This window comes from Mesoplodon densirostris, chromosome 7 (assembly GCF_025265405.1).
Source record: "Mesoplodon densirostris isolate mMesDen1 chromosome 7, mMesDen1 primary haplotype, whole genome shotgun sequence".
Taxonomy (NCBI): Eukaryota; Metazoa; Chordata; class Mammalia; order Artiodactyla; family Ziphiidae; genus Mesoplodon; species Mesoplodon densirostris.
The window spans coordinates 113,556,170-113,570,199 of NC_082667.1; the positions used below are offsets into that span (position 1 = coordinate 113,556,170).

At 50.8% G+C, this 14,030-nt stretch overlaps 1 protein-coding gene across 1 annotated transcript in view; it reads left to right on the forward strand.

Moving 5' to 3' along the window:
* The first annotated feature begins 391 nt into the window (after positions 1-391).
* The window catches only part of GRIK4 (glutamate ionotropic receptor kainate type subunit 4), a 311,029-nt gene continuing 297,390 nt past the window's right edge, over positions 392-14,030 (forward strand). The window contains exon 1 of the mRNA XM_060103224.1: positions 392-473. Within this exon, the coding sequence (XP_059959207.1) occupies positions 392-473 (82 nt within the window). The remainder of the gene's footprint in view (positions 474-14,030) is intronic.

Genomic DNA, 14,030 nt, shown 5'->3' on the forward strand with positions numbered 1-14,030 from the left:
TGCTCACCCATGGCTCCTGTTCTTAAGAGCAGATGAAAGTTTTCATCCCCAATTAGACATTTTTTAAAAAGTGGAGCCCTATGAATCATTCAACCACAGTCACACCCTCCTGCCCCTGATTTGACGGTGGTCAGGGTGGGGGATGGCTTTAGAACCTGAGGCTTCTGTGAGTCTGGGCAGAGGCAGGAAGAACAGAGGCCTGGAGCCGGCCTGGAGCTCCCCTACGGGCACAGCGATTCATGGAGGGAGTGTTGGTCCTTTCCACAGAGGCTGTCTGGGTGGTAGCTCGGGCCCCTGAGCCTATAGGACTCTTACTCACATTCTCCCTCGCTCTCCCGCAGAGTTATGTCATGCCCAGACCAGCAGAGGGCTCCATGAGGATTTATAGAAGATGCCCCGCGTCTGGGCGCCTTTGGTGCTGCTTCCCACGTGGCTCGTGATGGTTGCCTGCAGTCCGCACTCCCTGAGGATTGGTAAGTGCTACCCCTGTGGCACCCTGGGGGAAGCCCAGCCCTGGGTGATGCCCCTTCCACACCCCAGGTGTCCGCAGGGGACATCTGACCCTGCACTCCGCCCTCCCTGAGTTTGGCTGGGGCAAGGGTGGTGGTCGTGGGGCAGCCGACAGGCTGACAGCTACAATCTGCTCAAGCTGCCCAGCTCCCCTTGTGATGAGAAAAAAGATGTTGAGTGCCTTTTGCAGTCTGTGATGGACTCAGCTGGTCACAGCTGTAGGTGAAGGAGGGTGGGAATGGCCATGGGGCTTCCAAATCCAGGGGCTAGAGAGCAGAGCAGAGATCATCTCTTCTCTCCTCTGATCAATCCAAGAAGGCTTCCTGGAGGGTGTGTTCCGATGAAGTGTTCTTGGTGCCCCTGACCCAGCTGCTTGGCAGGGCCTTTGCCTTGGTGTCTGCTCGCCCTACCCTGGTTCTGGAGAGGAAGGACAGGGCACTTCAATGGCGTGTGTCCGCCAGCTCCCTCCCTTGTCATTGCTGCCATGGGGGTGCCCATTCTGGGTGTGGGCAGGCACTGCCGCCACTGGCCCCATCAGCGTCCCTGTGCCTGGCGGAAGACTTGGCTCTTTCCGGGGTCCAGGAGTGCCTGAGAAATCAGCTGCCTCCCCTGCCCCCAACACCTCCAAGACTGAGCAAATCTCCTTAACTGCAGGCTGGGCCACTGCCTGCTGATCCGGGTCCTGGGGACATGGCCCCAGCTGCAGAGACAAGGAGACACAGTCCAGTCCAGCAGACACTGTGTGGTCATCTGATGGCCTGGGATAGGCATGGGGTGTCAGGCATTGGGGTGTGTACATGTGTATAGGGAAGGGAGTCATTGTGGACAGACAGGTGGGGCACAGCAGTGAGAAATCCAGGCAGGTGTGTTGGTCACAAGAAGATCAGTCCAATGGCAGGAACCCCAGGCAAGGCCAGGCAACAGCCCTAGAGGGACCCAAACACCAGGCAAGTTATCCAGACGGGGGCCCACCTGAAGCCCCTCTGCCCAGACTGGGGTGGGAAGGGGGGAAAGTGGATCCTGTGAGTGAGGCAGAATCCTAAACTTGAACCTGAAAGCATTAGAGGAGGATTTAGAATGAAGATCATGATGCAGAATCCCAAGGACTTGGCCTAAAGCTCCTGAACTCCTCTACTTGCAATTAGGTCTGGTTCTAAGGTCCCAGAGATGGGCATGATGGTGGTGTGGGTGGTCAGGAGGCCCTGGCAAGGCCAGGCATCATGGGCCAGAGGCTGAGCTGCAGGTCCCCGAGTTACTCCGTGTTCCGTCGTGGGTACGTGGGCACGTCTCTCTGTGCATATGCACTGGCAGCTGATTGGAATCGGAAACAAAGACCAGTGACTCAGTTCTTCCCCTCATCCTGCCTTCGGCTCACCACTCTGCATACTTGAAAAAAGGAATTAAAAACAAAATCTTCCCTCCCTCTTCCCCATTCACTTCTACGGAAACTTCAAAACCTAATTTAATTCTGCTTAGCGGCAATGTAAAACAGTTCATATCCTTAAGATGCTTAACTTATAAGATGCCTCCAGTTATTCAGCAGTTGCTGTGAGGTTTTCTCCTCCTCTAAATGAGTGGCTAAAGCGGTAACCCATCAATTTCCATTTGTGGCTAATGGGAAGCGGAAAGGGATTGAGCCGGAATTGGCAGCTCCTCGCGGCCTCGGTTCTCCTGACAGTTGTTCCCCGGGAGAGAAGCAGAAAGTGGAGCTGACAGATCGCTGTCTGGCCTGCTGTGTGACAGTGGGGGGCTTCAGAGGGGCTCTCAAGCTCTCATCCCTACACTTGGAACAATGCTTGTCCAGTTCTGTCCTCTCTGCTGGCACTCGTTCTGGTTCATGCCAGGCCACGTCCAGCTGATTTCCAGCCAGGGGCCCTGCTGGCTGGCAAGGTCAGACTGGGCCTAATCTACAGAGGCCAGGAAGCAGAGTGAAGCCAACAAAGAGAGAGGAAAGTAAAGAAAAGCCAGAGCAGCAATGCCAGGGCTTGTTTTGCTGTCTCCTTGGTTATCCTGGGAGCCAGGAGCTTTATGGATGGAAAGGTGCTAATTACACGGACTCCAGAGGGGATGTGGAGTAGGGCAGGGATGGGAGGAGAAGTAGGTCAACAAAACTCAAGTAGCTGTGCTTAGTGGCAGGCAGCCTTCCACACAGATGGGCTGGACCAGCGTTGATGGCGATGGGTCCCCCAAGTCCTCCAGAGGCTCGCTGGAAAGGGAGGGGCTGCTGCTCCTTCCCCCACTTCCCACGGGTCACTTCTCCCCACATTTGATTCTCCTGGGGTTCCTCCCAAACCTCCAGCCTCAGAGTAGATGGCTGTGAGAGGGAGGCTGCACGGAGGGACCAGGAATCTCGGAGATAAATTGCCCCGCCTGCTCCAACCCCCGCCCCGCTTGTCAGCTGGTGACAACGTGGATGTTTGTAAAGAGGTGACGAGCCCACTACCCTGCCATGGGACTGCTGTTTTTCATTCAAGTGAGGCACAGGGTGGGAGATACAGCCAAATTGTCTATTGCAGTGTCCGGCGTTTACTCAACGAATGAGGCTTTGGGTAAGGGAAAGGGATTTTACTTATGATGGCGAGGCTGCCCGCATAAATTCCCCAAACTCTCAAACATATGTCAACCTGTTTCAGTCATCTTTCTTCTGAAAATGTCTTTTGATTTCGCTTCTGTCCCTCTGGGTCCTCTGAGTGATGACTGTGAGAGCCGCAAGTTAATAAATGCCCCGAGGAGACCACCCTCACCATCTCTTCAGCCCCCCATGACTTAAAGGGATCATCATTATATCTTAGAACTGTAAAGGATTCTATGGATTCCATTTTCCAACCTGCTCATTTCACAGATGAGGAGGGAGGCCCAGAGGGAGTGGTGATTTGGCCAAGGTCACACAGCAAGTAGGGGGCGGGGCTGGTGGCAGTCAGATCATCTTTTTCCAGCCATTCTCCCATTCCCCTGTTCCAGCACACTTACTGGGTTGTGCTCTGATTGTTATGGCATTTTCCCACAAGAGTCTGCATTCCAAGGGAGATTGACCACGTAATGCAGGTCCCGACACTTGACGTATGCAAGCATATCACACAAACTCAGTGCATGGGTGGGTGGATGTGTCCACGGCCCTTACAAGATGTGGTTTCCCAAGAACACGTTCGGCATCATTGCTCTAAGGTTTCTTCTGGTCTTCCCTGTGCTTCAGGAGGTAGACTTATTGGAAGAAGTAGAAGAAAAAGGAGAAGGAGGAGAAAGAGAAAATGTCCATCTATCTGTCTTACTTAGAAGGGAAAAGAGGAACGGGCTGGAGATCCTGATTGGGTTCTAAGGCAAGTTTTGGCTATAATGGTAAAAACAAGGGTTCAACTATTCATTTATTAATCCACTCAGCAAGTATTTATTGAGTGCTATGTGCCAACACTGAGGACACAGTGCTAATTAATAATAATCCCCCTAATAATTACCACTTGGAAAGACCTCACTCTCTGCCAGGCGCTGTGCTAGGTGTTTCACATATTTCAGGCAACCTTCACATCAGAATTAATGATCAGATGTTATAGATGAAGAAACAGAGGCTCGGGGAGTTTAAATAACTCATCTAAGGTCACACAGAGACTGCAATTCGAACCTGTCCCCAAAGCTTCTCTTTCTGCTTTGCCGTATTGCAGCTTTACACCCCTGGAGACATTTGGGATATCCCATTATCCCAGCAGTCACATTAAATATATTGTGTTCTATCTGGCAAAGGAATTGAAAGATGGAATCATTATTGCTTTTATAGTCTATTGCTCTTTTTTGATTCTTTTACTCCCAAATAATTGCCTAAGGACCCAGACAAAGTCCATCAGACAGATGAGGAAACTGAGGCCTGGGGATTTGAAAGGCTCGCTCAGGGTGGTACAGAGTCCTGCTCAGTGTGGGTGGCACTAGACATCAGCAGGTTATTGTAGCAATTGAACCTCTTTCTTGTTTAAGTCTTCCCTGTGAGGTGAAGCAGCAAGAGCTTGGATTTATTTGACACTCTTACTAGGACCCCAAGCACTTTATAACTCCCATTTTTTACTGAGGTAGTTTTCCCTCAATGAGCTCCAAGTCCTGCAGAGAGAATGTTAAACATAGAACATTCAAATGTTATGAAGATGAAGATAATAAAAGAATTGGGGGAGGCAAGGGGGAGGAATAAAAAGCACTGGTTTTCTTATCCTGTTCTGCTATGTATTAAATATATCGGACACACCAAGATCCAGATATATCAACAGAATTCGGTGCCTTGCTGAGGACTCACTGTGGGGTTTTTTGAGTAGTGGGCTCCCCTTCATACTGTGACCACGTGATGTGATTTATGAGAGTTTGATCCGTGTGTAACTCTTGATCTCTTTTCCAAATCGAGTCACCCATATAAGCAATCAGTTGGTCTTTCACATTAGTGACAAATAGAAATTGATGACTTTCTCCTTCATCTGTCATCTAGAGAGGGAATCCATGTACAAAGCTTTCTGGGACACAGATCCCTCCCCTGTAGGAGATCTGTGTCTTTCTTATTATGTCTGTATTCCTGGGTCTAGCACAGTGCCTGGCCCATAGGGGTACTTTGGAAACGTTTGCAGGATGAACGGTCTAATGGCAAGTTTTGAATCTTGAACTGACCTGTCAGTTTTCAAATTTCTCTTCTCCCAGATATCGGTCAGTGCTCAAAAACGCCAACTGGTTTTATTTAACAATAAGTGTACAAAATACGTATTTGCAAGAGTAGATAGTTTGCCAAAGACGGTCCATGAGGGTGTCTGCCTGCATGTGTGCTTGCACGAGGCTGTCTCTCCTCTCCTTCCTGCCCCACCCCTGCTGCCACCACATCTTCAGAGGGATGAGGGAGACTTGGCTGCCGTTAGAAAGGCATCCAGGCCAGTGTACCGTGTGGAGTCATCTGTCTTCGCCTGCTGCTTGGTCTTCTGCCAGGAGCACCACACCAGATACTTGGAGGATGTTTATCTTCTCTCAACCTTTCCGGAACCCACTTGTGAACTACAGACTCTGGCCATAGTCTTCTTCTGCTGAGAAGTGAGGGATGAATTAGGCCTAGGTGCTCCATTTCACAGATATGAAAAACTGGGGTCCCAGTAGGCAAAGTGAGCTGGCAAAGGCCACCGTGGCAGTGCCAGGATTCCTGACTCCCAACTGCCTGGTGACATTGGTGCCACGGTTTATTACAGTGTTTCTTACACATGTGTTAATTCAGTTTCCCCAACAAGCTGCAAGGTCGGTAGAAGTAAACATATCTTATGGAAGAGGAGGCTGAGCTTCACAGAGTTTGTGGCTTGCTCAAGCTCACATGGAGGGGAGTAAGAGGATAGGACATCTCCCAGGCAGGGACAAAGGGGGCCTGGCCTACTGAGTCCAGTCAGAGGACCAGAGGACAGCTGAGGTGGCGGAGTCCTGAATAGCCTAGGCTGTTGGTAGTACATTCCTTTTTTTTTTTTTTTTTTTGGCTGCGCAGCTTGTGGGATCTTAGTTCCTTGACCAGGGATCGAACCCATGTCCCCTGCAGTGGGAGCATGGAGTCCTAACCACTGGACCGCCCGGGAAGTCCCAGCAGTACATTCATCCTTTCTTTTTCTTTCTTCCTTCCTTCCTGGCTGTGTTGGGTCTTCGTCGCTGCGCATGGGCTTTCTCCAGTTGCGGCGAGTGGGGGCTACTGTTTGTTGCGGTGCGCAGGCTTCTCACTGTGGTGGCTTCTCTTGGTTGTGGAGCACGGACTCTAGGTGCGCAGGCTTCAGTAGTTGTGGCAGGCGGGCTCAGTAGTTGTGGCTCACGGGCTGTAGAACGCAGGCTCAGTAGTTGTGGCACACGGGTATAGTTGCTCCGTGGCATGTGGGATCTTCCCGGACCAGGGATCGAACCCGTGTCCCCTGCACTGGCAGGCGATTCTTAACCACTGCGCCACCAGGGAGGTTCCCCAGCAGTACATTCCTGATGGGAAAGCCACCATGGGCCAGAGTGCCGACGCCCAGGACCTCATGAAATCAGGCTGAGCTAAAGAGAACAGGCAGGTGACCGTAGGAAACATTATGTTTTCTTAAACATAATCATGGTGAGTCTGCAGGAGGAAACTGGGGAAGGTCCCAGAAGCAGGGGTATTGGAGAGAAGGGAGGCAGCTGTTGTTCCCTAGCTTTTTAGGGAACTTTTTAGCCCTAGATCATAGAGCTGATTTCCAAATAAGTTTGGTACGTGGCTGCCTGTGTCCACTGGTGCTAGAATGGCCTGGTTTTCCCAGACTCTCATTTTGCCCCCTCCACACATGTGCTGGTCCACAGTATCTTCCGTCCTGCTGGATGAAGCCCTGCCTGGCAGAGACACACATGATTTGAGAGAACTGGCATGGTAATATTTTGTCAGAATTTCAAAAGCCCGTCTCCGGCTCTGTGAAGTGGTTTACAAGAGTCTTGGGATGGGGAGTGAGTCGTTAGCAAGCTCTAGTTTTGGGAGGGTGGTTTGTTGTAGGGAGAGATGATACTTATGGAGGGAGATTTGGGTTTGATGTAAAAAAAAATGTTTACCCGACAGATGAAATGGGCTGTTCTGATACTGCGGTCCCCACAGCTGGAGGTGGCCGTAGCTGTGCTGGACAGAGAGATCAGCGTCAGTGCGAGGTTGGACCTGGTACCTCCAGGACCCCTTCCAAGCTGGGCTCCTGTGCTAGAATACTTTAGCCTTTGGTCTGTTCTCATACTCTTTGGGAGGCATCCTATTATCCTTGTGTTCTCATTAACAGCCATTCATGGGAGCTTAGAGTGGAGGCAGCCATCTGCCTGATCTAAGCCATGACCCCATTCGGTCACGGTGGCTTAAGCCAGATAAGACATGAAGCCCTACTGAATCTCCTTACTCTGTTGGTGTAGAGTAACACCCCTTACTCTGGGGTGTTTCTTTTCTCCCTGCGGCCACCGCTGAGGTGTCGGAGAAGCACAGAGGCTGCCGCCTGCTCTCAGCCGAGCGCCTGAGTGTGTGTGAGCCCAAGTGGGCGGAAGACACGTGTGTGCCTCGGCAGGGCCCGCGCATCCCACCCACAGCCTAGCAGCTCAGCTGCAGGCAAGACAGCGGTCACACTTAGATCTCATTAGTCTGGATGCGGGGGCAGATAGCTGGGCGGGGGTTGCCAATAGCTGTCGGGCTGGCCAGCAGCCCCTCTGTGTCTTCTTGGTGTGTGTTTCTTCCTGTCGAGCTGAGTCCGGGGCCGATCAGCTTGTGGGGGCTCCGCTGCCGCTTAAGCCCACACGGATGAGGGGCGTGATGCAGAGGGCGGGTCCAACTCATTCAGTCTGGGCTCAGCAGGTGCCTGGTGGGGCCATGCCGGGGCCGTGCCCAGCCCCTGACCGGGAGGTAGTGCCACCGTGCTGGACTCAGGAGGAAAACCAATGTAACTGGGGGTGGGTGACCACCTGGGGCAGCCCGTGAGAGGGTCTCCCATGTGTTTCCCTCTTCCCTTAGCCCCTTCTGTCCTGACTCACCCAGTTGCCTTCCATGGCTATTCCAAGCTGATAGGGGTCTGGAGAGCAAGGGGGACACCACAGAGCCTGATGTGTTCTGGGTAGCACTGGGGTTGGCTCTGGAAGGCTCCATCATGGTGGAGAGGTGGATGCCAGAGCCTGTGCTCTAACCGGACTGCCTGGGTTTGAATCCGAGCCCCACCCTTTACTAGTTATATGACCTTGAGTGAGAACTTCATTTCTTAGTGCTTGAATTTTTTCATCTGTAACATGGATGACAGTAGTTGCTACCTCTTGTTTTTATGAGAATTCAATGAGTTATTACATAGAAAGCACTTAGAATAGCGTCAGGCGTGCAGTAAGTGCTGGGAAAGTGACACCTGTTATTGGGAATAGCACTGTTGGCATCTCTCAGCCTTCCCCTGCCTGGAGCACACTTCTCCACTCCTCCACCAAATGCCGTCTCTCCCCTTTTTCTAAATCCTGCTTTAAATTCACCTCTTTCTAAGAGCCAAGAATCCACACCCGGTTTGGAAAGCTCTTACTTCCAGCATTCTCAGAGCGCAAGAGGTATGCATGCTGACTCAGTCACACATGGGTTGCACTGTCTTCATTGGTCCATACCCACCTATTTTTGCAAACATTTAAAAAACCTTATTTGAATTTCATCCGTCCCACCAGCCTAACAGCATCCTGAGAGACTGGGCTCTATCTTCTCTACCTTTCCGGTGTCGAGGGCTTTTCACACCGAGGTAATGGTCCCCGCTACTGGCTAGTGGATCTGAGTGATCTCCCACCTTAAAAGCCTCCCTTAACCCCACATCCTTCTTCAGCTAACCCCCTATTTCTCTCCTTCCCATTGCAGAGACACTCTGCAAAAGAATTCTTATGCAAATCTATCTCCATTTCCTCTCCTCTCTTACCCAATCAATAGGACTCCCTCCCATCAGATTTTCGCCCCCATTCATGGTGCCCCCATGGCCTCATCCAATCATCTGTCCCCAGGCCTCATTTCACAGGCAGCATTTGGCATAGTCTTTCTCTCGCTCTTCCTTGAAACGCTTCTCTCTCTTGGCTTCTGGGTCGCACTCCATCTTGGTTCTTGCCCTCCCTCCTTGGACTCTCAGTCTCCTTTGGTGATTCCTTCTCGTATGTCCGACCTCTGAATATGGATGTGCCCCAGGGTTCTGTCCTTAGACCTCTTCTCCCTCCACCCACTGCCTAGTGATCTCATTCAGTTTCATGGCTTTCGATGCGATGACTCTCCAGTCTCCTCTCCAGCTCTGACTTCTCCCCATAACTCCAGACTTATACACCTACTACTCCTCATCCCCTTTTGGATGTCTAAGAGAAACTCAAATTTGACTTGTCCAAGCTGTTGACGTTCCCCTCTAAGCCTGCTTCTCCTACCATCTCCCCTGTTTCATACATGGTCATGCCATTCTATCTCTTTGGACTTAGGTCCCAATCCTTGGAGTCACGCTTGACCCCATCTTTCTCTGATATCCCATATCCTCCCCATCAGCAAGTCCTGTTTGCTGTACCTTCCAGGTATATCCAGAACCCAACCACTTCTGGCCACCTCCGCTGTGGCTTTCCCGTTCCGAGACAATATTCTCTCTCCCTTGGATCACTGCAAAGCTTTCCTACTAGTTTCTGTGCTTCTCTCTTCCTGTCACTTTTGTTTCTCAAAATGGTAGCAAGGATGATTCTTTTAAAATGGAATTTGAATCATGTCAGTCCTCTGCTCAGCTCTTCCAGAGCCTTCCATCTCATCTCATCTCAAGTCAGAGGAAAAGAAAGAGTCCTGATGGGGTCCCTCCCACAGGGCCCTCCACGATCTGACCCACTGTTCTATTACTATTTGTTCTCATCTCTTACTCCTCTGCCTCTTGTTCACTCCACACCAGCCCCTCCCCCTGGCTTCTTTGGTGTTCTCTCTGCCTAGAACAGTCTTCACCTAGATGTCTGCATGCCTCACTGTCTCACTTACTGTAGGTCATGCCCTGCTCGCCATCTCTCTCTCTTTCTTCCTTGCTTTGATTTTTCTATAGCACTTGTTACCATCTGACAAACTGGGTCCTATTCGCTTATTATCTGAGTCCTCCCATCAGGCAAAGCCCTTTGTTTTGTTCTCTGCTATTTCCCCAGCATGTAAGACAGTGCCTGGTATACAGAAGGTGCTCACTAAATGTCTACTGAATGAGTGAATGATGCAGACCCAAGGGAGGTCCCAAAGGAGCTTCAAACTTGAAAGCTGTTGGAAGGCAGAGATGATGATGGCCTCACTCAACACAAAGGAAGTTCTAAACAAGTGTTCCTTGCCGAGGACAGTGCACTGGCCCTGCTGGCTTCCTGTCCTCAGGTTCTCTGGTCCCTGCGGCAAACCCTGGGTCTAAAGGCTAATCTCCATCCCATTCTGAGGAAGTCCAAGCCAGCAGGTTAATGACTCAGCATCAAAATGAGTCTTGGCCACTGGTCTTACTTTGTCCCTCAGATCCAAACGCCAAGCTGTTGATTTAGAGTCACCTCCCCCAGCTGTACGGCCGTTGCAGTGCTCAAGTTTCTGTCTCGTCATCAAGTCTGAAACCTCACTTTCATATTCCGACTGTTTCTGAGCTCCCGTGGGACTCTGGTCAGGCCTTGCTTGTCTTAGTCTTCCTAGAGCTTGGGGACCTGAATCAGGACCCAGCCTCCCAGCTGGGACCCTGCCACCTGCTTCCAGCTCTTTCCTGAAGCTGCCAGTGTTAGCCAGGGTACCTGCTTCTTGTCTGCCACAGACTCTCCCAGTGCTTCACCTGGCCTGACTGCTTGTACTTAGATTCACAAAATCTTGATGGTGGCAAGGGTCCCCCGTATAACCCAGTCCACTTTTGAATAGCTCCGACCATCGGTTTTCCTCTCTGTTGAGCCAAATCTGTCTCTCTGTGCCTTCCACCCTCAGGAGCCTACAGAACAGGCCTTGCGCTCTTCCCTCTGACGGCATGTCCGAGATCTGAAGCACTGTCATTTCACAGCCCCCAGCATCTTCTTTCTTTCAGAGATTCATCCGACTGTTCCTTCCTTCTCAGCATTTGGATTCCACTTGTCATCCTGGTCACCCTCCTCTGAATGGGTTTTCTCTTTTCTCCTTCCCAGGTAGGATGTGTCCCCAAATCAGAGGTAGGCACTCCCCTCATCTGCTTCCAGTCCACCACGGGCACCTGCTCCGGCCTGATGGGGTCTGGTCTCCAGGTTCAGAGCCCCCGGTCGGACCCATGCCCACCAAGCCCTGGCTGACCCGTCTTTTGGCTAAAGAAAGCCCATCTAGGTCTCCATCTATGTCCTGTGAAATGTGCCCTCACACCCCCAGCTCCGGCTCTTCTCAGGCTGACTTTGCTCTCAACCCCAGACCTGATGCCACTCTTTTAAAGCAGGCAGCAGGTGGCCCCCATGTCTGAAGATACCTGTGTTAAGCAGTCGGGTGCTGGGAGGTTCCCTACGTTGTGTCACCCCTGTGGCTTCTTCCGAGATGTGCTTTCCCACCCTTTATAGTACATGGTCTTTCAAGCAGGGAGTGACACTGGCAGGGGAGGGAATGCCATTTTGCTGGCAACACTCATAAATTTCCCCCAGTGGCAGGGATCTAACCACGCGAGACTGAGCTTTCAGCTCACAGATGAAAGAACAGGGATTTTCTCCAAGATGACAGGAAAGGGAAGTGGATAGGCCTGGGGGCCTCAGCAGGAAGCTCTGCTAAGGACTCTTTCCAAAGAGGCACCGGCCACGGCCTGGGTGGGAACAGAGCGGCAGTAGCTGGCCTCCCACCTCTGGGCAGCCACCGGGCAGCCTCCGGCCAGCGGACAGGGAAGGGGAACGCTTTCCGATGGCCATCTGTAGGGAATGTTCCCTGCTCTTCCCGGAGCCTTTGGAGTTCCTGAACCTAAAGGGACCTTTACCTCGAATGGTGGTTGAATGCCAATTTCCCCTTTAGAGCCAATTGGGAAAACCTCGAGAGCTAAAGGAATTTAGTTGTGAAGTGCAAATGAGTGGACTTGGTGGAGATGAAATAGCGTGTAAGTATCCATGGATCACCCCCACTGGGGCTCTCCCTTTATTTAATCAACTTCTTCCTCATCTGCCCAGGAATTATCTCTCAGAGAGCAATACTGGCCACTGGATAAGGCCACCCTCTTGTGGGATGGGCGGGAGCTGTTGCCTTTGGCTTGTGGTTACAGCCTGGGCGGGGCTCCCTTTTGGGTCTCGATCCAGTGCCTTTCTTACCATGAAGCCATGAGGATGGTCACCTGGGGGAGCTTGGGCTTCACATTCAAGTCTTCATATCCTAAGCATTATGGACAAGGCAGCCTCAGGTTCAAAATCCACGGGTATGACTCTCCCTTCTTAGCCACGTTCCTTCAGGCAAATTATTCAACCTTTCTCATGCTCAGTTTCCCATCTGTAAGCTGGAGATAACACTTTAGCATGCAGGAGGTTATCGTGTTAATTGAAAGGAGATATGTAAAGTCCCATACATGGTGTGTAGCATCTAGTAATATTTAATAAATAACAGTTCCCTTTCTTTTGTTTCTTGCAAAAATAGTAGTTTGCCCAACGTTGTGGCATGCATAATTCTGGGTGGCATCGTAGGGTAGTAGAGTGGGATTAGGCTTTATTAACACACAAACTTGGAAAGGAATTATAGTTTCAGCATGTGACCTTGGGCAAATTATTTGGCCTCTGTTTTCTACTATAAAATGGGGGTAATAATACTCACCCTGTCTACTGAGGTTTACGTACGGTAATGTATGCAAAACAGCTAGCACAGTGCCTGATAATTAGTAGGAGGCCAATAAATAATAGTTATTCTCAGTAGTTCTATTATAATTACTATTACTACAATTTTCTACTGCTTCCATAACAAATTACCACAGACTTCGTGGTTTAATCCAGATAAATTTATTAATTTACGGTCAGAAGTCCAGCATGGGTCTTGATGAGCTAAAACTAAGATGTCAGCAGGGCTGTGATCCTTTCTGGAGGCTCTAGGGGAGAATCCATTTCCTGCTCATTTTGGTTGCTGGCAGGATTCAATTCCTTGCAGTTATAAAATCAAGGTTCTTACTTTATTACTGGCTTTTAGCTGAGGCTGTTCCCAGCTTCTAGAGTCTGCAGCAACCCTTGGCTCATGGCCCCCCTCTTCCATCCTCAAAGCTCAGGATCGTGCCATTCTCAGATCACAGCTCCCTGACCTCAGCCACAAAAGGTTCTCTGATTTTAAGAACTCATGAGATTGTATTGAGCCTGCTGGGATAATCCAGGATAATCCCCCCATCTCAAGGTCTGTAACCTTAATGACCTCTGCAAAGTCCATCTTGCCATGGAAGGTAACACGTTGACAGATTCCGGGGATTAGGACGTGGACATCTTTGGGGACCATTATTCTGTTCCTCTGTTTGGATGGCTCCCAAGATAGGAGCCTGAGCCTCTTGAAATCATTCTCATGAGCAGTGCTGTGTGCAGGGGACTGTGCTTGCACTTGGAAACTGGCCCCAGTCCAACCCTTGATCTGATTGCCTGACTCCTGTTAAGGCCAGTCTTTTGCATGAGAAGCAGACAAGCCCAGAGCCCTGAAGCCAATGCGTTCCCTCCATGGGTAGAGGGACCCTGACAGGACGGCCACATGACTGTGACTGAGACTGTGCCACAGGAGCGAGAGAGCTGGGAAGGGACTGTGTGACGGGAAGCACTTCATCACGTTGATTTAACATGTCAGGGCTCTAAAGGAGTAACCTACAAGCAGAATGTTATCTGAAGCCATGTCACGTGGGCTCTGCTGGGCTTGGCTTGGAACGATGTGTTTATTTCCTGCCATGGGGCCTAGAAAGAATAATGTCCCCCCAGAGTCCCAGCAAACTGTCTGTTACTCTGCTTGTCATCCTTCCAGAAAGTAACAGATCCTCTTGTGTTTTAGGAAGGCATGTGGTATAGGAAGGTATTGCTAAGAGCAGGGAATTAGGAGACCTGGGCTTTAGGGCTGGTCCAGCTTTGTCCCTCTGTCCCTTGGT